The sequence below is a fragment of the Schistocerca gregaria genome, chromosome 5 (genome assembly GCF_023897955.1).
Source record: "Schistocerca gregaria isolate iqSchGreg1 chromosome 5, iqSchGreg1.2, whole genome shotgun sequence".
Lineage (NCBI taxonomy): Eukaryota > Metazoa > Arthropoda > Insecta > Orthoptera > Acrididae > Schistocerca > Schistocerca gregaria.
The window spans coordinates 485,657,095-485,682,777 of NC_064924.1; the positions used below are offsets into that span (position 1 = coordinate 485,657,095).

The 25,683-nt window shown below is 40.7% G+C and overlaps 1 protein-coding gene across 1 annotated transcript in view; it reads right to left on the reverse strand.

Moving 5' to 3' along the window:
• LOC126272124 (ras-related protein Rab-14) overlaps positions 1-25,683 on the reverse strand; it is a 62,779-nt gene that overhangs the window by 18,849 nt on the left and 18,247 nt on the right. Inside the window, exon 5 of the mRNA XM_049974724.1 lies at positions 14,437-14,555. Coding sequence (XP_049830681.1) covers positions 14,437-14,555 — 119 coding nt within the window. The remainder of the gene's footprint in view (positions 1-14,436; positions 14,556-25,683) is intronic.

Sequence of the window (25,683 nt, forward strand, 5' to 3'; positions counted from 1 at the left end):
CAGTGATAGTCATTTGCTTGACCCCATTGTACAGTTAACAATGCACCCGTGACTTTTTGAAACTTTGAGAAGTAGTATCTCCAGAAATATTTGCTTAAAAGAAACAAAACTTGCCCAACTCAGAGCTCTCTGCCCTCTCTGAAGATAAATGGTGGTGGTGGTGGTGGTGGTGGTGGTGGTGGTGGTGGTGGTGGTGGTGGTAGTAGTAGTAGTAGTAGTAGTAATTAGCCGAGTGATGTGCGTGCAGATAATTTGAAGGAAAGTTAGTCAAAAAAATAGATGCTCGAAACAATGAAGTTTAGCTTTTCATATCTTCAGAAGAAAACGCCAATATACAACTGAAACCTTGCACATATCAACTTACCAATATGAGGACTTACAATGTAAAATTTCATTCCCCTACTGTTATCCAATAGTTTACAAACTAAAGACAAAGCTGACAATTTTTCTGAAAACAAAATTAATTGCTATTTTTGGCCCACTTTTACAAAAGTCTTCTGCTAACTCTTTTAAACCATTTTCATTATGAAGACCATGTTCTAAACTCCCTAAAAACTATAATTTTGCAATGCGAGCATATAAGACCCTAAAGAAGAAGAACAAAAGTGGAAGTGCACTGAAAATGGGCCTATATTCCACTGGTACTCAGAGTAAATCTGACCTAATTTATTATGTTATATAGTTGTTTATTATTCTGTGTGGAAGGTAAATCAAATGTCCTCCTGACTTGGAAATGAGCTCGAGTCAGAAAAACTGCAGGTAAGTAGTTTGACACCTCTACAGCAATCAACTCTAAAAAATTATTTTTATAGAGGAACCATGACCCATGGACCTTGCCGTTCGTGGGGAGACTTGCGTATTTCAGCAATACAGATAGCTGTACCGTAGGTGCAACAACAACGGAGGGGTGTCTGTTGAGAGGCCAGACAAATGTGTGGATCCTGAAGAGGGCCAGCAGCCTTTTCAGTAGTTGCACGGGCAACAGTCTGGATGATTGACTGATCTGGCCTTATAACACTAACCAAAATGGCCTTGCTGTGCTGGTACTGCGAATGGCTGAAAGCAAAGGGAAACTACAGCCATAAATTTTCCCAAGGGCATGCAGCTTTTCTGTATGGTTAAATGATTATGGTGTCCTCTTGGGGAAAACATTCTGGAGGTAAAATAGTCCCCCATTCGGATCTCTGGGTGGGGACTACTCACAAAGACGTAGTTATCAGGAGAAAGAAAACTGGTGTTCTACAGATCAGAGTGTGGAATGTCAGATCCTTAGTCAGGCAGGTAGGTTAGAAAATTTAAAAAGGGAAATGGATAGGTTAAAGTTCGATATATTGGAAATTAGTGAAGTTCTGGAGCAGGAGGAACAAGACTTCTGGTTAGGTGACCAGGGTTATACATACAAAATCAAATAAGGGTAATGAAGGAGTAAGTTCAATAATGAGTTAAAAAAAATATGAACACACATAAGCTACTATGAACTGCATGGTGAATGCATTATTCTAGCTAAGATAGACACAAAACCCACACTTACCACAGTAGTACAAGTTTATATGCCAACTACCTCTGCAGATGATGATGAGATTGAAGAAATGAATGATGCAATACAAGAAATCATTCAGATAGGCAAGGGAGATGAAAATTTTATAGTCATGGGGGACTAGAATTCTATAGTAGGGAAACAAAGAGAAGGAGAAGTAGTAGGTGATTATGAACTTGGGGTAAGGGAGGAAAGAGGAAGCAGCCTGGTAGAATTTTGCACAGAGCATAACTTAATCGTAGCTAACACTTGGTTTAAGAATCATGAACACATGGGAGAGGTGTAGAGACACTGGAAGCTAACAGGTAGGTTATGTAATGGTAAGATAGAGATTTAGGAACCAGGTTTTAAACTTTAAGGCATTTCCAGGGGAAATGTGGACTGATCAAAATTTGTTGGTTATGAACTGTAGATTAAAACTCAAACTACAGAAAGGTATGAATTTAAGGAGATTGGACCTGGATAAACTGGAAGAACCAGAGGTTGTAGAGAGTTTCAGAGAAAGCATTAAGCAATGATTGACAAATACAGGGGAAAGAAATACAGTAGAAGAAGAATGGGTAGCTTTGAGAGATGAAATAGTGAAGGCAGCAGAGGACCAAGTAGGTAAAAAGTCCAATAGAAATCCTTGGGTAACAGAAGAGATATTGAATTTAATTGACGAAAGGAGAAAATATAAAAATGCAGTAAATGAAGCAGGTGAAAATGAATACAAACGTCTCAAAAATGTGATTGACAGGAAGTGCAGAGTGGCTAAGCAAGGTTGGCTAGAGGACAACTGTAAGGATACAGAGGCATATATCACTAGTGGTAAGACAGACACTGCCTACAGGAAAATTGAAGAGACCTTAAGAGAAAAGAGAACCACTTGTATTATGAATATCAGGAGCTTAGAGGGAAAACCAGTTCCAAGCAAAGAAGGGAAAGCAGAAAGGCGGAAGGAGTATACAGAGGATCTGTAGAAGGGCGATGTACTTGCATGAGGACTTAGAAAAAGATGAAATGGGAGATATGATACTGCGTGGAGAATTTGACAGAGCACCAAAGGCCCCGGGATTAGACAACATTCCATTAGAACTACCGATAGTCTCGGGAGAGTCAGCCATGACAGAACACCATCGTCTGATGAGCAAGATGTATGAGATGGGAGAAATACCTTCAGACTTCAAGAAGAATATAATAATTTCAATCTTAAAGAAAGCAGGTGTCAACTGGTGTGAAAATTATTGAATAATCAGTTTAATAAGTCATGGTTGCAAAATACTAACACGAGAACTTTACAGACGAATGGAAAAACTGGTAGAAACCAACATTGGGGAAGATCAGTTTGTGTTTTGTCTTAGCAAAATTTCTTCCCAAATGATCCTGTCAGTGACATTATCTGTCCAGCAGTATAGTTTTTTCTCATGACACTATACAGCAACTTAATGTATATATATGAAGACTTACCAAGCGTGAAAGCGCCGGCAGACAGGCACAATGAACAAAACACACAAACACAAAAACAGAATTACTAGCTTTCGCAACCGATGGTTGCTTCTTCAGGAAGGAGAGGGAAAGACGAAAGGAAGTGGGTTTTAAGGGAGAGGGTAACGAGTCAAGGAGTCATTCCAATCCTGGGAGCGGAAAGACTTCCCTTAGGGGGAAAAAAAGGACAGGTGTACACTCGCGCGCGCGCTCACACACACGCACACACACACACACATCCATCCGCACATACACAGACACAAGCAGACATATTTAAAGGCCCCCCTTTAAATATGTCTGCTTGTGTCTGTGTATGTGCAGATGGGTGTGTGTGTGTGTGTGTGTGTGTGTGTGTGTGTGTGTACACCTGTCCTTTTTTTCCCCCTAAGGGAAGTCTTTCCGCTTCCGGGATTGGAATGACTCCTTGACTCCTTACCCTCTCCCTTAAAACCCACTTCCTTTCGTCTTTCCCTCTCCTTCCTGAAGAAGCAACCATCGGTTGCGAAAGCTAGTAATTCTGTGTTCGTGTGTTTTGTTCATTGTGCCTGTCTGCTGGTGCTTTCCCGCTTGGTAAGTCTTGGAATCTTTGTTTTTAATATATTTTTCCCATGTGGAAGTTTCTTTCTATTATATTAAGTAGCTTGAAGAAAATGTGCTTGGGATCCTAAAAGAGACCTTTTCTGGCTTTGTCCTCTGACACACAAATCTGTCATTAGCTTGGGAAACTGTGGTACAGAATCTCTCCAGTGGCTGCTGTTGCACAGCTATCGGGCATGGCCCTATGGCAAAGGGGATGCTGATTTATCCCACTTTAAAATGAACCAGCATGGGTTAAGCCACCATGGACCATACCAATACATTTATACTATTTTACTATTAAACTAACATCAATAGACTGTATATTGCACATAATTCTCTGTAACATGAAAACACTGCAATAAATGCACAACGTGACAGTAGTGTAGAACCTGCAGGCTATTTATATAATGTGGGCTTCAGCTATTTTGCAACAATTTTACTGTCATGACATCCTCTGCCTTGATAATGCACTGATAGAGTGTGAAGTTCATAACCAGTTTGATTCTATACTTATAGCAGAAAAACTGACTGAACTATGTCACAATGAGTCGTGGCAAGACATGTGCCCCCTGCCCCCCTTCCTAGTCAAATCTCTTTATTTTGCCTTCCCAAGAGAGCACTAAACACCTATAGAACATAATAAAAGATATCAGATTTACATGAACTACCAGCTGAATATAGTTACTTCCAATGCACCTGCACCTTCTCGTTCTGCTTGTCTTTATACACTCGCATTGCAAAACTAAATATAATTTTTTTTGTGGTTTAGTCCATGAAACCAGTTTGTAAGAGTTTGCAGAGGACTATTTTTTTTTTTTTTTTTTTTTTTTGTAAAAGTGTGGCAGTTTTAGAAAACTTGTCAGCCTTGCCCTAAATTTGTAAACTACTGGGAAACTTTAGGGCAATTAATATGTTCTACAACCTTATATTGGCATGTTATTACATGTCTGGTTTCAGGTGTATCCTGAAATTACTTCCGGAGATATAGAAAGCTAAATTTCAATTTTTTTCCGAGCATATTTTTTCAGCAGCCATAGTTAAAATTACAGTGTCCGCAAAAAAAAAAAAAAAAAAAAAAAAAAAAAAAAAAAAAAAAAAAAAAATAAAAATAAAAATAAAAATGAGCTGTTTGGAATTTGATAACTGACTAACTTTTCAGCATTGGTTTCAAAAATGCAATCCATTTTCTCTGTCATGTCAGGTTTTCTCACAAAAAAGGGAGTATTTTTGGGTATAACAACAAAATTTAAGCAATTTTGTCACATTTTTCTAACATTATAAAATTTAATTTAATTTATAAATCATGTTCTAAACTACATTTCCAGTACACTTCCCTTTCTCTGTAAGCTCTAAAGTCCTTATAACAACACTTTCGCTTTCTGTCAAAGCTTCCTTTATTGGTTTTCCGGCTGTGGACTCGTTGAGGATCATCTCTTTTTATCATTCGGCAGTAGCCCACTATCATGTTGACATTCCATCTTCCTTGATATCTTCTTTCCATTTCTTTGATGTCTAGGTGGAATCTTTCATCCTGCTCTTCACTTACACCGAGGTTTGCACGGAAGTAGTCAAGATGTGAGTGTAGAAAATGAACTTTAATGTTCATGTTACAGTCTAGCTTCTTAAAGCTGTCAAGCATGCCTGCGACGATTGTCTTGTAGTTTGGATCTCATTTCCTAGGAAACTGGTAACAACTAATTTAAAATATGTCCATGCTTCCTTTTCTTTTGTTTCCAGTTTGTTCACAAAGTTGGGATCTGTCATTGGTTTTTTGTCTGGTCCAACAAAGACTCATTCCTTTAGCTTTGCTTCAGATAAACCAGGAAATTGTCCTTTTAGCAATACCTTAAATTCTTTCATCAGCCCCAACTTAATGTGAAGTGGTGGAAGATAACACCTTTTTGGGATCCACAAGGGTTTTCCTCTCAACATTTTTAACCCGTAACTGTAAAGTTTTTCTCAAGGGAAAAGCTTTTTTATGTAGTGTTGCTTTCTGTCTCCACTGTCCCATCCACAGAGAAAGCAAGGCAACTTTGTGTAGCCACTTTGTTGGCCAAGCAGCACTGAAATCACTTAAATCACCGCATAGTGTCCATCTGTGGTCTGAATCAGAGTTTACTTAAAACCAGTTCAAGGTTTCTGTAACGTTCTTTTAAGTGAACCAAGTGTTCAACTGGTATAGAAGCATACTAACTGCCATTGTGCAGAATACTGCTTTAAGTCTTCTTTTTGAAGAATCAGTAGAAGTCTCCACTCATCAGGAGCATATTCTATTTTGAAACATGCCATAAGCCCAGGAACATCACTGCAAAACACCAGGTCACCTTCTTGAGAAAGAGGAAAGATACAAACTCCTGTTCCCTCAATCGATACCAAGAAAACGATGTACCCAAAGCCAACATTGTTTATCTTTGAATTTGGATCCTAAAACCTCTGCCAATTCTTTAGAAAGACCTAGGTCTCTTAACTAAATTGTTCAGTTCATATTGTGAGAATGGAATGGGATCAGTTGTGCCAGGATTGTAGCAATCTCTGTCTTCTTCACTATCACCTTGCTGAGCAAATGGCTCATGATCATCTATATGATCCAAAGAATATGGAGGAGAGGGTATTGGTACTTCAGCTCCATGAGGAACAGAGCGAATGGCTGGCTGAATGTTAGGGTAAGAAATATCCTTTTTGCTTCTCAAACCAAAACCTCGTACACTGCATGAACAAAACTAGCAATCATCACTATGATTTTTGGGCTCGTTTCAAACCACTGGTATTAGAAAACGTAAAGACAGCTTTTTATGTTTAAATCATCGCCTCAGTTCTTCAACACACACTGAACAAACTGTGTAAGGCCCACGGCTTATCTTGATCGCCTAACTTTTATACCAAAATAGGCGAAATATACTTGAACAAAATCTGAAATGTTTCTTCGTTGCTTTTTAACAGTATAGTTACGGCAAATGTAGCAGAAGGAATCTGGCGAGTTTATACATCCTCTGGTAGCCATTGTCCATTAAACAACTTCACAACACAAGAAAACAGTCACTACTTTAAAGCACTAGCAACAACACGTGAACAGCACAGAGTGAAGAGGTACTGAGAACTGATTGACAACAGCAGAAGCTCACTGCTTGGTGATGGCGGGGGAAGGGGCAATGTGATAGACAGGCACCGACATGAAAATACTGCTGGTTTCTCCTAATTACCCTTTATTTTACATATATCTAGTATAAAAACAGCTAAATAACAGTTTATGGAGATCCTAAAAACCGAAATCGAACTCACCAGATTGCTGAAATATCGAAAACAAACTAGACAAGCAGTTTATGAAAGAGCTTCATGTGATGGAATTTTTTCACTATTTTTCCCAAAATCAGCGTTGAAAACGCTATAAAAATAACTTAATAAATTTGAAAAACTTTATGTCACAGACCTGTGTTATTGGTGTGCAAACCAAGCAGGGAATCTTATTTTAGTAATTCGCTTAAAAGAGTACAAAATTTGTAAAAGATGACCTAGTTTTGTTTCCTTCAAGAAAATATTACTGAAGATATTAGGTTTCCAAGTTATCGGAACTCATGAGTGCACTGTTGAAAGCTGTGCAACAGGTCAAACAAATGACTATCTCCAGAAATATTGAATAGTGAACTTCACCAGTGTTCATTGGGAACATGTGCGTTTGTTCATACAAAATTTTATCGAAATCCATGATGGCCTTGTGGGAACCTTTACACCACTGTTTAGTTAAAGTGCCAATAAATGTGGAAAGGACTGCTTAACGGTAAACATTTAGTGTACACCATTTGCACGATCCTTGGAAGGACATTATACGCAGTTAGGGGAGTAATCCAACATGAATGTTGAAAATGATATATAAATTCTAAGGAGAAATACAAGTTCTTCATCCTTTTGTATTAGTTTCTGTATTCCCATATTACCGATTCTTTTCCTCCAGAGACGCTGGACTCGCATTTGGGAGGACGACGGTTCAATCCCGCGTCCGGCCATTCTGATTTAGGTTTTCCGTGATTTCCCTAAATCGCTCCAGGCAAATGCCAGGATGGTTCCTTTGAAAGGGCACGGCTGACTTCCTCCACCATCCTTCCCTAATCGGATGAGACCGATGAACTTGCTGTTTGGTCTCTTCCCCCAAAAAACCCAACCCCTCCAGAGAATTGTGTGAAGCAGAAGCAGACTGGACACCTTTGTTTTCATCATCTTTACTCCAACTATTAATTTTTAGAACTGGTAGTGAAACAATTATATCTAGTATATTAATAATTTTCAAAGCTACATTTGTCAGTTACTGCTATAGTAAAAAAGTAATTAATTACATAGTGTTGTTAAGGTAGCAAAAACTTCTCAAAAATGTGTGTTTCACATGAATAAAATATCCAATACTTACAATTTTAACTGCTTTACAAATATAGTCAAACTGAAGTAACAATATTTGCAGCACATATTATTCAGCAATTTTATAGCATTACTGGCCTGCCTTAATTTTTGCAATCTAACACTGTTAATGATCAAGAAGTTTTCTACACTTAAATAGTTTTTAATGTTACTATCCGAACCAAATGGACACAGAAAAATTCAATTTGAGATTAAAGCTTTTTCTCATGAAGATATGAGTTACAGAAAGTTCTTTGCATATTTTCCCGGAATTTGCTTGACATTATTTGTGAAGACAACCTTCATAAGAAGGATGATCTCTTGGAATAACTGACTTTAGAGATGTTAAGTCAAGATACTTTCACTCAGAAATTGCAACTGGCCCAGTGTCAGACTTTTTATTTTCCCAATGACTACACTCGGTTGTGTGGTGTAATCCTCTTCAAAATCTAGTTTATATCCAATACCCACATATGGATTATACCTGAGAGACAGTATGTCTAAGAACACGGATGTCCTACTGCATCCCCAGATGAAATGATTTGTACTACAGAACTTAAGTCTTTAAGTAATGTGATACATACTTTACTTTCCACTGGCCCTGTGTTTGCCACATCTTGGTTCCTGAATAGTATTAACATAAGAGTGTAATGGAGCAATCTGTTTCTTTTCCTGTGTTCAGTTGCATTCCATTTGGGTTTGTGTCCATAGCAAATATTTTTGAATGATTGTTGTACCACTCTCTTTGCTGTAATGTTTTAACACATTTGAGGAAAGTACATTTTGGTTCTGAGCACAACCACTTATCACTATAAAAATATTTTAGTCTTGCTTTTCTCACAGTCTATTGTTCTGGATCTAAAAACTTGTAAACTAATGTCACAAACACATTAGCATCTAGTCCTAGTCGTCCTTTCTGCTAAATATAACCTACCATTGGATCATCCTCTAAATTATACATAGCAAAATTTTGACATGCTAGGTTCTATTTAAAATAAAGACAACTGGTCTGGGTTACAGGACTAACTGCACTGCTTGTACATCCATCATAAACACAAAGCAATTTCCTGCTTCAGTTTCCCTTTTATTATTACACATTTCCTGTCTTGCTTCTTGTTTTCATCTAGTGAGCATGGTACTAACGCACTGAAGTATTACATAACTTGCAAGAAAAACAGATTATGTTAATGTGTCTTTTGAAAGACTATGGCAACATTTCTTTTATTTCTTCCTAAATGGATCTTTTCTTGCAGTTAGTTCAACAATACTGTGAATGCATTCACAAAATAATAGAAACAGGGCTCCAAACAAAGCTTGGAAGTAGATGCTTGACAATAATGTGATGGCAGCTTGGGAATTTTATCTAAAAATTCACGTACATGCATTTCTTTCTTTTTTCCATTCGCCTTTCTGTCTTGAACAATTATTTATCTTTACTCTGTTTAATACAACTGTTGTCAGACCATTCACCAACTCCTAAAGTTTAAAGAAACATTTATTTACACACACTTATTTTATCTTGTAATTTTAACTCTCCTACTTTGTTTTCTGTTTAACTTCTTTCCTGCGAAATAGGGTAGCAACATACACTTTCTGTTGTTCCTGTTCCCATTCCTATTTGACAAGAATATATTAAATACTTTACTGTTCTCCTCAGATATTGTAGGACACATTCTTGTTCTTTCTGCATCTACAAACGTATCCCGCAAGCTGGTGTATGGTGCAGGGTACCATGTACCCCGACTATTCGTTTTCTTTTCTATTCCTCAAGCAAATGGAGTGGGGGGGGGGGGGGGGGGGGACTTCTGTCTCTCTGCCTCCATATGAGCCCCAATTTATCTTGTCTTCACAGTCCTCTGCAGCAGTAGAATGTTTCTGCAGTCAGCTGCAACTGTCTATTCTCTAAATTTTATCGTGAGTGTTGTGCAAAAAGATCATATTCCTTCTAGGGTTTTCCCATTTGAGTCATGAAGCACTTCGGTAACTGGCTTGTTGATTAAATTTACGAGTAATAAATCTAGTAGCATGGTTCTGAATTGCCTGAATATCTTCCTTTAATCAAATCTGGTGAGGTTCCCTAACATTCAAGGAGTACTCTAGAATAGGTCACAAGTATTCTATCCACAGTTTCCTTTGTAGATCACCCACGTTTTTCTAAAACTCTCCCAATAAACCAAAGTAGATTATTTGCCTTTCCTACTACCGCCCTTGTGTGCTTCCATTTCATATGAATTTGGGATGTTACTCCTAGATACACAATTGGTGCAACTAACAGCACACCACTAATGCTGTATACTAACAGTAGAGGATTGTTTCTCTTCATCATTTGCATTAACTTAGATTTTTCTACGTTTACAGCAAGCTGTAATTCATCACAACAAATAGAAATTAGGCCAAAGTCATCATGCATCATTCTACATGGCTACTGTAAATGATTCATTCGTTTTCTAAGTTCTAAATTGTCCAGAGTGTTACATGTACAAATATGACATACATGGTAGGAACTGTAAATTCACTGAGTTTGCATTGTGCCTACCAGTTGGCAAAGGGCAACTAAGAAAGATGATGCTTAAAACAAACAGATGTGGCTAGAACCTCCAACATTGTTCCATAATTATGCACTCAAATCAAGCACACAATCACTTCATCTGACATGCTCTAAAACAATGGAGAGCAAGTAATAGTAGATATCCATAAGATTAAAACGAAAGGAGCTCAAAATAGAGCACAGGCAAATGTGACTAGCTAACCACTTACAAGATAACGGGTGAGCCAGTCATCCTGTTAATGCATTAAAACCATTGCCTATAAATTTTGGGAAAAATTTTCGACAATTCTCTAAGCACATTTGTTCAAACATTACCTAAAATAGATGGTAAATCCAAGGGCAAATCTGATGTGGCCCGCTGGTTGGAAAATAAAACACAGTCTAATGAAATGTGGTGCATTGTTATCTACATGCCGCAAACCCAACACAGAAGGGTCCTCTCGATGGAGAAGGAAGCCATGTGCCATACGACTGTGGCCTATAGGAAGGCGAGTAAGGAGGGCTTCACCCTGTCGACGTGGCTGGAAGGAGATATGCCACGGCCATGTTGTGGGCTTTACTAAATGGAGCTTTTCTGTCCTTTCCAGCTGCTCATTCTCCCATCAATGCAAGACTCTGGAGCTCAACACTGAGGTTATAGTATGCAGGGGGATGGCACAATGAAATACAAGAGGATCACAATGAGCCTCCTGCACTGTTTGATCTACCCATTCCTTCCCTGATAGTCCAATATGCTCTGATAGTCAGCCCAAAGACACCATCCCCAGTTGCCGTAGTTGGAAGAGGGCAAACTGGATATCCTGGATATTCTGGACTACTTTATCTGCTGGGAATAAACATTGTAAAGACAAAGGCACTCTGAGAATCTGAACAGATAAGAAATTTGCCACTGGAAGATGATCTCCTCTGCTCCAGGGCCTGCAACATCACACACAATTCTGCATCAAAGATAGTTAATTCTTGAGTCAGTCGGACATCAAGGACACGATCTGGGAAAATGACACAGTAACCAACTGAGGCCCCCTGTTTGGACCCATCCATAAAAATGGCTACATAGTTGTGGTGATCATATAAAATGTCAGAAAATAGTGCATTAAAAACAGAAGCGGAAGTGCTATCTCTCCTGAACCAAATGTAAAATTATCCTGGGGCTCTGCAAAGGCCAGGGTGACATGGGTAAAACCCTGGAGTTCAGGTCATGCCTGCTCCACAGCAAGTGACTCCAACATGTCACACACTGATCCCAAATGGTGGTGTGACTAATTGACAGGTGGAGAAAAGGTATTCCAGCACTGGACATGCAACAGTATGGTATGCGAGTGAAGTTGGGGCTGCAAGGAACTTGCATGCCAGATGCACCATGAGGAACTGCCACCAGATGGTGAGTTGTCGTTCACCAGCCTCAGCACGGAGACTGGTTGTGGGACTGGTCCTACAAGCACCCATGGGCAGCTGATACCCTCATGGTGGAGTGTATCAATGATCTTCACATAAAAAAGCTTGCCTGCCCATACACTGTGAACCCTTAGTCCAGCCGGGAACTCACGAAAGCCTTATAAAACTGGAGCAGAAGTGCTCTGTATTCACCCCAAGAACTATGGTTTAGGCACTTTATGATGTTCAGTGCCTTGAGGCTTCCGGCTTTCAGGTCTCTCAGGAGTGGCAATCAAGACAATTTGGAATCAAAAATGAGGCCCAGAAACCTCACTGAGGCTCTGAAATGTAGGATGTGTCCCTCATACGGAGGGTAACACTTAAAATACTGCCTGACAGACATAATTCTCCTGCTCAAAACAATCTGGCAGCATATCACCAAATCAGGTTGAAAATACCACTGAGACAGTGAAGACCGCATGAAGACAGTGAGGTGGCCACAAAAGCCCCACTGATGCAGTTGTGCAAGAATACAGTGTCTCCAAGCAAGTACTAGCGTACGCCTCACTGATATCTAAGAATATTCTGATACAGTGATCATTAAGTAGGAAAGCCGGTTGAAACAGCCATCTCTATCAGAGTCAGGTTGTCAACAGTGGACTGAAATCTCTCGAATCCACAATGACAGCAGCTCAGGAGTGGCTTGGTCCCTAAGACACACACCAGAGAATAGTTAACCATTTGTTGCAGTCTTCCCTACACAGCTCCTTTAGGCGATACTCCAGTAACTCGTGGGACACATGCAGTCCTTCCATAGTTTGAGGAGGATTACCAAAATCAGCTCTCTTTACACATTGGGGAAGTGACCTGACTGCCATTTGAGATTAATACATTCGAGGAGGATTTCCTGAGATGACTGGAGGACTTTGGGATGGAGAAGTCAGCAGCACGGTGGATCACTCATGTTACGCGGTCCACCCATTCCTGGACATTGTTGTGGTATTTCAACACAGCCAGCTGGCTTAAGAACAACAAAGCAAGAAAAAAGTTTTGCATGTTGGAACGTTGTGAAATGTTAATCTGTTGTAACCGTACAGTATGCATTCAGAAGGAATGCCTTGTGACTTTATCCATACTTTAGAACAAACAGCTTTGAAAACTGATTATCTCAAGTAGCTTCACACAGTCATTCAATGATACTTGCCCATATACTATAGTGTCATCAGCAAACAGTTGCAGACTGCTGCTGAGATACTCTTGTCTTTTACAACAAATTTCAATGAGCATCACTGACCCATTTTCCTTCGTTCTTTTGTTATTTTAGTTTATTCACTGTTTTCTTACCCAAAGTACTTTTACATTAGCCTTTCATTCAAAAAATTGATTATTTGGTTAATGTAAATAGCGTACTTCATTACTTGTGTACTTGCCATTTTTTACATAGTTATTTAATCTTCTGCATAGATTAAATAATCACTTCCACAATTAATACTGTATTGCATATTAATCAGTACTCTATAATGCTGTAAATTACGCACAGAATTTAACTTCCTGGGAGATTGAGACTGTGTGTTGGATCAGGACTTAAAGCTGGAACCTTTGGATTTTGCAGGTAACTGCTATACCTACTGAGCTGAGCAAGCAGGATTCATGACCTACCCTCACAGTCCGCCTTCTGCCAGTACCTCATCTCCTACCTTTCAAACTTCAAAGCTCCTTCAAGCTTGTGTGGCTTGCATTCTTGGAAGAAATGATATTGTGGAGATACAGCTTAGCCAACTCTTGAGTCACGCTTGGATAGCTCAATTGGTAGAGGACTTGTCCATGAAAGGTGAAGGTCGTAGGTTCGAGTCCTGATCTAACACAATTTTAATCTGTCAGGAAGTTTCAAATCAGCACACATTGCTCCAGAATGACAATTCCACACAAAGAATTTAGTAAATATTTTGAACAAACCATATAATGATTACATAACACAGCATGAAAGAAACACTGTACATTTCCAGGCAGTAACATTCTTCTGAAATGAGGTTTTATGCACTGGGATTTGAATATTACATGATACATGCTTCTGATATTTTGTCACAGAAGAGCTAAGCATACCTGTATTAAAATATGGGGTTTTCCATCTTATGTGGGTCATTTCTGAACTCAAAACTGACACTTTTTTTTGGTTACGAGGTTTTGCTAACTTAATAATGATATAGCAGTAGTTATCACATCATCATTTGCTCAGTGATAAAAATCACAAACTTACACTGTACTCTGATGTAGGTTGGAGGGATAGAACGTAAAAAGGAAATGGTACACAGTTTTAAGTAGTCTTATCAAACAGTAGTGCTTACAGAACATTTACCAGCTTATGAATGTATGGGAAGTGAAATAAGTACTAGATACTCAAAGTTAGAGGGCAATTAAATTCTGGGAATAACAGAAGCTAACAAGGAAATTATTCTTGCCAAGTAAAGGTTTCTGAGAACAACTTTGTGAATCACATGCTACATCAGCCCTGGCATTCTTCAAATATACATATCTGGATACTCACGTTTTCGCACTGGCCTCCACAAACATCAAGCCATTTTCATCTGCAAATTGCTTTGCTTCTTCATATGTTACATCTCTCTGGGCATCCAAGTCACATTTGTTTCCAATCAAAAATATTACCTAAAAATAACAACAAAAGGTGAAAAACCATATTCCAAGTAACTAAAGCAACAATACACACAATCTTAGTTAGTGTGGACACATGATAGGGGTGAGGGGAAGAGGACAGATAAATACATAGCAAATACACTGGTGTCCAATATTAAAGCAACAATAAGAAATTTTGCAAAATAGTATTTATTTTTCCAAAACTATATAAACAAGTGATAGTAAAGTAGAAACAATGCAATGAAGACAGAACACAAAAGACTGTGACATGGATGACAGTAGACAAAAATGTTGTTCTTTTCCCCAACTTAACACGTTTGCATACTCACTCCGACAACAGGTTAATGGCACATGACCACCTCCTGCAGCGATACAGGCCTGACAATGATGGGGCATGCTGTGAATGATGTCATCAGTCTCATGCCGAGGACCTAACATCCACTCTTCCTGCAGAGCTGCTCGCAGTCTTTGAGAATGGTTGGTGGATGATGACATGATGCAAGCCGTCTCCCTAGTACTCCCCACACATGCTCTACGGGATTCAAATCAGGAAAGTGAGCAGGTCACAACATGTGTTCAATATCTTCTATTTCCAAGAAAACATGAAACAACTGTGCTCTATGACGTCACACATTATCATCCATTAATACTATACCTGGGCCCACAGCAATGCAGCAACCGCAAATGAGGCCCCAAGATCCCATCACAATACCTGACAGCAGTTATACATTGCCAATTCGCCTGCACAATTTCATGAAGAGGGGTTTGTGTGGTAACGTAATCCCTGCCCACACCATTAGGGCTCCTCCTCGATCTCTGTCTCTTTCCGTAATGTTATGGTCCCAAAATGTGTTCCATGTTCTCTCAAGATGCAAATCTATTGAGAATCACTCTCCACCCTAAATCACCACTCATCTGAGAAAACAACATTGGCCCAGTGTTCAACCATCCAGGTGGCATGTTGATGACTCCACTCTAGAAGTTCCCTTCTGTGAAGTCGCAATAGAGATAGACACACAGCATGTCTCCAACAATAAAAGCCACTCTGCGGAAGTCTTGCATACACTGTTTGCCTCGATACAACAAGTCTAATGGATGCTGCGGCAGCAGATGCCAGTTGCAGTGGTTCTGTCATGTCATTACAACCAAATGTCAGTCCTCTCTACTGAAGTCACAAGCGGTTGGCCCTACTCTGGTCTTTGGGATACAGTTTTGATCTCTCTAAACTGTCACCACATCTGAGAAACAATAGAGCAATTCACATTAAGCAATCATGCCAAACCAGTTTGCGACTGTCCTGATTCCTTTCTTTCTATGCCCTCCACTGCAGAGAGTCTGGTAGGCATCTTCTCTGTGCCATACTGCACCACTTGTGACACTGTACACAGTGATTGTGGATGTAGGGCTATCCAGCAAAAACACAACCTCATTTCATAGGTGCCCTGACATCCTCGTTGCCATGGTTATCCGTTGAGCAGAATACCATCTTCTGTGCAGAACACAACCGTATGGAATCTAGTTGGCACATAGTAGGATTATATCGCAGGTTAGACACAGGATGAGGAAACAGTGATTTGTTGCTATAATTTTGGACAGAAATGTACTTATAGGCAATGACACAAACCCATAACAAAAAACCAACAACGTAACTGTTATATTTCTCTAAATACAAGATATGTGGTCTTATCCACCATTGAGTTATATAAGTAACATTACAAAAATGAGAAACGGAACAATGGTGTGTGTGTGTGTGTGTGTGTGTGTGTGTGTGTGTGTGTGTGTGTGTGTGTGTGTTAGGGTCCATAATGCAATGAAAGCAAATATACACTTCCTAAAGAAAAATCATAGGTATCCACTTGTTCCTGAATGTGGCGAAACTATTATCACCATGCAAAAGGCAGCTCCAATACACTTAACTAGTGTGTCAGTGCAGTAACTGTACACCACAGAAGTTAACCAAGCATCCTAATACAACGCCTGGAAAAAAAAAAAAAAGTGAAGCGCACAGCAACAGAGAAGCAATGAAATGCAACTTCATGGGTTGAGAGGGTATGTGATGATATTGTAGCAATTACAAAATCAAGTCAAATTTACAAAGAACTTGGCAGTATGTGCCAACGTACCAGTATGATGAGCACCCCCATGGCCTCCATACATGCACTGATTTCGTTGGGAAGGGTCATAAAAACATTACATCCTCTCCTGAGGCAAGATGACCTAAAATTCTTTTACTGGGACCTCAATACACTAGATACTAGCTGTGGGATTTACTGGGTGTCCGAGCAAGGTTCTACACATGTTCTGTGGGAGACAGATCTGTGGATCTTGTTGAACATTTGAGAACCTCAACATCAAATAGTTCATAGAAAATCATACCGTGTGTAGATGAGTACTGCCTTGTTAAATTGCACCATTATACTGTCACACAGAAGTAACACACGAAGATGCAGCATGCACATGAGATACTGTTGTTACATTACAATTCCCACCATGACGAGAGGTCTATGCCTTCCCACAGCATGACACCATGAGTAACACCACTGTCGCTACAAAACATTGAATGAATGGTGCCTTTTCTGAAGTCACTGCCATAGTCACTGACAGTCACTCATGGTAGTGCAGAACTGTGATTCTCTGTAACAGTGCAATGCCATTCATCAGCAGTCGATGTTTCCAGACCATGGCACCTCTCCAAACACCTGTTTGTGTCATGATGTTAATGGCAGCCTCCACGTGGACCAATGATTTCCTAAATCACTGGTAATCTATCACGGACAGTAGCCAGACATTAAGTACTTTAATGAAGACAATTGAAATCAACAACTGTATTGGAATTAAATATTTATTCAAGACACGCTATCAGTTTCAACACCAAAAAGCATCTTCTTCAGACCTCTATATATGGAAACATACACAGCATGATAGTAAAATTTGAGGGTACAGACAACAAAAATCACAGTTCGTGACTAAAATGGGGATAAATCACATCATAAAAATTACATGATAAAAATAAACTATTGTTACCCATACAAAACAAAATGTAGCATCTATTTTATACTGCTTAACTTTTTTTAAAATCCAATAACCACATATTCCAAAAATGTACTCCACAGGAACCCATGCCTACAAAGAATTACACCAGCAAAATAACCCAAGTTGTGATCCCTAACTGGAACACCTACGAATATGGGATATATAAAAAATGAACCACCTGATAACACCATACCAAACAGCTGGAATAAACAAATGCAACAAAAACCTAATGACTCACTGGATAATGCAAACCAACTGAAATAATAACATATACTCTAAAGACCTCTAATACATAAACAATGTAAATGGTTCAAATGGCTCTGAGCACTATGCGACTAAACTTCTGAGGTCATCAGTCACCTACAACTTAGAACAAATTAAACCTAACTATCCTAAGGACATCACAAACATCCATGCCCGAGGCAGGATTCGAATCTGCGACCGTAGCGGTCACATGGTTCCAGACTGAAGTGCTAGAACCACACGGCCACACTGGGCGGCAAACAATGTAAATCACAGTCTCAAACTTAGTACACAAATAGCGTTGAAGTCACAAAAAAGTATGAACACAAGCTCCATTGAGATTACTGTACAGCAACTCTGGTCCACAACCACACTAGGATAGGAAATGTGTAACTTGTGAAAGTAAAAGACAATACGTGCATTATCTTCTAAATAACACTGAAACAAGTCACCAATTTTTCTACAATTCCAGGAAACGTACTGGACATAAAACGACGTTGACAACATTAGTAACATCCAATGTCGATATGTACCCACATGGTTAAAAGTAACATACATGATACATGTCAGCGAACAATTACTGCAAAACATCTCCCACAGCAAATCTTTTATTTATAGGCAAGAATAGTCTATAAAGTATCCTAGTAGAAGACAATCACTAAAACCAATAGCCACGTGCGTATAACACACATACAGGACTATGAACTCAAACATCTATATAGAAATCCATTGGAATAAAACCAAGAACACATACATATTAACATACACAGGATGTCTACAGATTTTCATAGGATCACATTCATGACCTTTTGAGATTTTCATTATCTCTTTAGTTGTTTTATGACCTCTTGAAAATATGCACGATTGAATGACAAAATCACATTTTTATGAGCCTGAAAGCTGGTTGAAATGGAAGCTGAATATAATAATTCTTACCCCCCCCCCCCCTGAACCATGGACGGGACCTTGCCGTTGGTGGGGAGGCTTGCGTGCCTCAGCTATACAGATAGCCGTACCGTAGGTGCAACCACAACGGAGAAGTATCTGTTGAGAGGCCAAACAAACATGTGGTTCCTGAAGACGGGCAGCAGCCTTTTCATTAGTTGTAGGGACAATAGTCTGGATGATTGACTGATCTGGCCTTGTAGCAATAACCAAAACGGCGTTGCTGCACTGGTACTGCGAACGGCTGAAAGCAAGGGGAAACTACGGCCGTAATTTTCCCCGAGGGCATGCAGCTTTACTGTATGATTAAATGATGATGGTGTCCTCTTGGGTAAAATACTCCGGAGGTAAAATAGTCCCTCATTCAGATCTCCGGGCGGGCACTACTCAAGAGGATGTCGTTATCAGGAGAAAGAAAACTGGCGTTCTACGGATCAGAGCGTGGAATGTCAGATCCCTTAATCGGGCAGGTAGGTTAGAAAATTTAAAAAGGGAAATGGATAGGTTAAAGTTAGATATAGTGGGAATTAGGGAAGTTCGGTGGCAGGAGGAACAAGACTTCTGGTCAGGTGACTACAGGGTTATAAACACAAAATCAAATAGGGGTAATGCAGGAGTAGGTTTAATAATGAATAGGAAAATAGGAATGCGGGTAAGCTACTACAAACAGCATAGTGAACGCATTATTGTGGCCAAGATAGATACGAAGCCCACGCCTACTACAGTAGTACAAGTTTATATGCCAACTAGCTCTGCAGATGATGAAGAAATTGAAGAAATGTACGATGAAATAAAAGAAATTATTCAGATAGTGAAGGGAGACGAAAATTTAATAGTCATGGGTGACTGGAATTCGAGTGTAGGAAAAGGGAGAGAACGAAACATAGTAGGTGAATATGGATTGGGGCTAAGAAATGATAGAGGAAGCCGCCCTGGTAGAATTTTGCACAGAGCACAATTTAATCATAGCTAACACCTGGTTTAAGAATCATAAAAGAAGGTTGTATACATGGAAGAACCCTGGAGATACTAAAAGGTATCAGATAGATTATATAATGGTAAGACAGATATTTAGGAACCATGTTTTAAGTTGTAAGACATTTCCAGGGGCAGATGTGGACTCTGACCACAATCTATTGGTTATGACCTGTAGATTAAAACTGAAGAAACTGCAAAAATGTGGGAAATTAAGGAGATGGGACCTGGATAAACTGAAAGAACCAGAGGTTGTACAGAGTTTCAGGGAGAGCATAAGGGAACAATTGACAGGAATGGGGGAAAGAAACACTGTACAAGAAGAATGGGTAGCTTTGAGGGATGAAGTAGTGATGGCAGCAGAGGATCTAGTAGGTAAAAAGACGAGGTCTAGTAGAAATCCTTGGGTAACAGAAGAAATATTGAATTTAATTGATGACAGGAGAAAATATAAAAATGCAGTAAATGAAGCAGGCAAATAGGAATACAAACGTCTCAAAAATGAAATCGACAGGAAGTGCAAATTGGCTAATCAGGGATGGATAGAGGACAAATGTAAGGATATGGAGGCTTATTGCACTAGGGGTAAGATAGATACAGCCTACAGGAAAATTAAAGAGACCTTTGGCGATAAGAGAACCACTTGTATGAACATCAGGAGCTCAGATGGAAACCCAGTTCTAAGCAAAGAAGGGAAACCAGAAAGGTGGAAGGAGTATATAGAGGGTCTATACAAGGGCAATGTACTTGAGGACAATATTATGGAAATGGAAGAGGATGTAAATGAGGATGAAATGGGAGATATGATATTGTGTGAAGAGTTTGACAGAGCACTGAAAGACCTGAGTTGAAACAAGGCCCCTGGAGTAGACAACATTCCATTGGAACTACTGATGGCCTTGGGAGAGCCAGTCCTGACAAAACTCTACCATCTGGTGAGCAAGATGTATGAAACAGGCAAAACACCCTCAGACTTCAAAAAGAATATAATAATTCCAATGCCAAAGAAAGCAGGTGTTGACAGGTATGAAAATTACCGAACAATCAGTTTAATAAGCCAATGCTGCAAAATACTAACACGAATTCTTTACAGACGAATGGAAAAACTAGTAGAAGCTGACCTCAGGGAAGATCAGTTTGGATTCCGTAGAAATGTTGGAAAAAATGCGGCAATACTGACCTTACGACTTATCTTAGAAGCTAGATTAAGGAAAGGCAAACCTACGTTTCTAGCATTTGTAGACTTAGAGAAAGCTTTCGACAATGTTGACTGGAATACTCTCATTCAAATTCTAAAGGTAGCAGGGGTAAAATACAGGGAGCAAAAGGCTATTTACAATTTGTACAGAAACCAGATAGCAGTTATAAGAGTTGAGGGACATGAAAAGGAAGCAGTGGTTGGGAAGGGAGTGGGACAGGGTTGTAGCCTCTCCCCGATGTTATTCAATCTGTATATTGAGCAAGCAGTAAAGGAAACAAAAGAAAAATTCGGAGTAGGTATTAAAATCCATGGAGAAGGAATAAAAACTTTTTAGGTTCGCCGATGACATTGTAATTCTGTCAGAGACAGCAAAGGACTTGGAAGAGAAGTTGAATGGAATGGACAGTGTCTTGAAAGGAGGATGTAAGATGAACATCAACAAAAGCAAAACGAGGATAATGGAATGTGGTCGAATTAAGCCAGGTGATGCTGAGGGAATTAGATTAGGAAATGAGTCACTTAAAATAGTAAAGGAAGTTTGCTATTTGGGGAGCAAAAGAACTAATGATGGTCGAAGTAGAGAGGATATAAAATGTAGACTGGCAATGGCAAGGAAAGCGTTTCTGAAGAAGAGAAATTTGTTAACATTGAGTGTAGGTTTAAGTGTCAGGAAGTCATTTCTGAAAGTATTTGTTTGGAGTGTAGCCATGTATGGAAGTGAAACATGGACGATAAATAGTTTGGACAAGAAGAGAATAGAAGCTTTCGAAATGTGGTGCTACAGAAGAATGCTGAAGATTAGATGGGCAGATCACATAACTAATGAGGAGGTATTGAACAGGATTGGGGAGAAGAGAAGTTTGTGGCACAACTTGACCAGAAGAAGGGATCGGTTGGTAGGACATGTTCTGAGGCATCAAGTGATCACAAATTTAGCATTGGAGGGCAGTGTGGAGGGTAAAAATCTTAGAGGGAGACCAAGAGATGAATACACTAAGCAGATTCAGAAGGATGTAGGTTGCAGTAGGTACTGGGAGATGAAGAAGCTTGCACAGGATAGAGTAGCATGGAGAGCTGCATCAAACCAGTCTCAGGACTGAAGACCAAAACAACAACAACACCTGACAAACTGTCTATCAGCAAGAATAATGTAACTATGTATGACTGAGTATAGCATTCATCAAACACTATAAAAACATTACACTAGACAGACAATGGGGTTAGTTGGTTTACAGGAGGGGGGGGGGGGGGGGGGGATCCAACTGCGAGGTCATCAGTCCCTTGTTTCCGGTAAAATAATTACACAAGGGAAAGAAGAAAAGAAAGGAAACATACAGCACAATAAGAGGAGAGCAGAAGAACCAGAAGAGTAACAACCAACAGTGCTATGGACAAAACAGGAATAGAAAATCACAGAGATAAGCAAGAAACAGGTAGAAGGGATAAAGCCAACAGAGAAGATGACTGTGGCTGGCCGACCACAAGAATAAAAAGCAAGAGCTGGTCACTCCGAGACAAATTAAAATATCCAGCCTAAAAGCATTAGAGGGGAGAACACAAAGGGACAAAAGCCGTGCAAAAAGTTATGTAGAATGATAAAACCCACCGTCACATATAAAACATAAAACTAAATTTGCTGATGAGGTGTTGTCAGCTAAAATTAATGGCAAGGTGTCCGGTAACTGAAGAGTTCGTTGCAGGGCAGCCAAAGAAGAACAGCTCACCAAGATACAGGCCACCGTCAGCCGGGTGCTGTACTGACACTGAGGTGGGTGAACACGGTGCAGGAGGTAGCCATGTGTCACCCAAGCGTGGTCAGTAGGGAGCTGACAGAACCACAGAATCACTGTGAGAGGCCCATGTGGAAGCTTTTCACTCATTTGTAGTCTCCTTGATGGCACACAGTTTGTTTTGCGTACTGAAGTTCTGCCATTCCATCTCCCAAAGCTGCAAAACCTTGTAGCGCAGTACTGAATGCTGGTCAGTTGCAGAGTAGCAGATGCCCGTAAGTGGTTCCTGTGTGGCCTGTTTGGCCAGCCTGTCGGCAAGTTCGTTGCCTGGGATTCCAACATGACCTGGGTTCCAGACAAACACCACTGAACGACTGGACCATTCCAGGGCATAAGACAGACTCCTGGATGGTCGCTACCCAAGGATGACGAGGGTAGCACTGGTTGATAGCTTGTAGGCTGCAAGGAGTCAGTACAAAGAAGGAACGACTCCCTAGGCATGAAAGGATGTGCTCAAGTGCACGAGAGACAAGCTCGGCAGTGAAAACACTGCAGCCATCGGGCAAGGAATGCTGTTCAACATGTCCTCCGTGAACATATGCGAAGCCAACGTGATCATCAACCACTGAGCTGTCGGTCTAAACCACTTCATGGTCTCTATATACGTCAAGAATCGATGGAACTGGCAGCTGAGAGCCATGGGGTTAACTGAGTCCTTAGGGTCATGTGAAAGGTCCAGATGAAGCTTCAGCCTAGGTGTACACCATGGAGGTGTGCGTGAATGGACCTCAGGTACAGGTGGTAACGGCAAGGACTCCAGTTCGGAAAGAAGGGATCGGACATGAACTGAGACTGTAAGCACTGACCTGGGCCGTCGATGCGGGAGATGAACCGCCGAGGGTGGGGAAAAGAAGATGGTAATTTGGGTGCAGAGAAGACTACAAATGTGTGCAACTTAACTGGCCAGCAGTTGTGCACGCCCAACCTGCAATAGAACTCCAGCCTCCACCAGGACGCTGGTCACCAGACTCGTCCTAAAAACTCTTGTTGCTAGGTGAACGCCACAGTGGTGCACTGGGTCAAGTAAACGCAATGCTGAGGGTGCTGCCAAACCATAAAACAGATTCCCATAGTCAAGTTGGGATTGATCAAGGGCTCTGTAGAGCTGCAGTAGCGTAGAGCGATCTGCACTCTAATTGGTGTTGCTCAGGCAGCAGAGGGCATTGAGGTGCTGCCAGCACTTCTGGTTAAGCTGACAAAGGTGAGCTAGCCAAGTCAATTGGACGTTGAAAACCAGTCCTAAGAATTGTATGTCTGCACTACAGTAAGTGGATTGTCATTAAAGTAAAGTTCTGGTTCTGGATGATCAGTACGATGCCGACAGAAGTGCATAACACAACTTTGAGGCCAAAAACTGGAAACCATGGACTAGAGCCCATGACTGCACGTTGTGGATGGCTCCCTGTAGGTGCAGCTCAGCAACACCAGTACTGGTGGAGCAGTACGAAATGCATACCGAGAAGGTGAGACTGCCATACAGCTGCTGCTACACCGTTAATGACCACTAAAAATGGAGATACACTCAATACAGAGCCCTGCAGGACCCTATTCTCCTAAATATGGGGAGGGGGGCTATGGGAGGCACCAACTTGGACACAAAGTATGAAGCGACAGGAAATTTTGAATAAAAATCTGAAGCGGGCCTCTGAGACCCCACTCGTATAATGTGGCAAGGATATGTCGCCGCCAGGTCATATCATATGCTTTTCGTAAATCAAAAAAATGGCAACCAGGTGGTGTAGTAGAGTGGCTCTGGCAGAAGCAGTCCCGACATGGAGCCATTAGGCCACGTGACTCCAGGACCCAACCCAACCGCCAACATGCCATACGTTCCAGCAGCTTACAGAGAACGTTGGTGAGGCTGATGGGCCAATAGCTATCCACACCAAGCAGATTTTTATCGGGTTTGAGCACCGGAATGATGGTGCTCTCCCACCACTGTGACGAAAAGACTCCATTGCACCACATTCTGCTGAAGATGATGAGGAGATGTCGTTTGTAGTCAGATGAGATGTTTAATCATCTGACTGTGGATCCGATCTGGCCCAGGAGCAGTGTTGGGGCAATGTGCAAGGGCACTGAGGAGCTCCCACTCTGTAAATGGGGCATTATAGGATTACAGTGGTGTGTAGTGAATGAGAGGACTTTCCCTTCCAGCCCCCGTTTGAGAGTGCGAAAGGCTGGTGGGGGGGGGGGGGGGGTAATTCTCCAATGCAGAGGCTCGAACATGGTGCTCAGCAAAGTGCTCGGCAATCATGATTGTGTCATTAGATAACACGCCATTTATGTTAACAGTGGGAACACCTGTTTGAGTCTGGTACTCGAAAACACATTTTAACAATGCCCAGAAACGATTGTTGTTACCTGCTCAACCATCAAATCAATGTTCCTGTGTGGGGGAGATTCAGCAGTGACAGCAGAGGTGAAAGTTTCCCAGTCCGCCTTGTTTAAAGCACATCTGGGCAGGTGTCCGTGGGCCTCAAGTCAGGCTGTGACAGGAAGATGGGGAAGTGGTCACTACCACACAGGTCATCATGTGCTCTCCAGAGGATAGATGGGAAGACGTCCTGTGCTGCAAATTGATAAATCAATGTTCAAGCAACTACCATGAGCCACAATGAAATGTGTGGCGGCCCCAATGTTTAAGAGGCACAGGTCAAACTGAGACAAAATTTCAACATCTCTGCCCGTAAGCACGGTGCCACTCCACTAGTGGTTATGAACGTTAAAATCCCCAAATATAGGAAAGGTTTATGGCAGAGATCGGCAACAGGTGGACCGTGGTCCGTATATGGACTGCGGGAAGGTCGAATCTCGGACCGCCAAATATTCTTAAATACAGTCCGACACCCAACTAAGTATCCCAGCGCCTCGTTTGCACTAGGCTAGTAATTTAGTCGAGTACTGAGTAATTTAGTAACTAAATGTGTCTGAAAAACAAAAATTTAGTAGA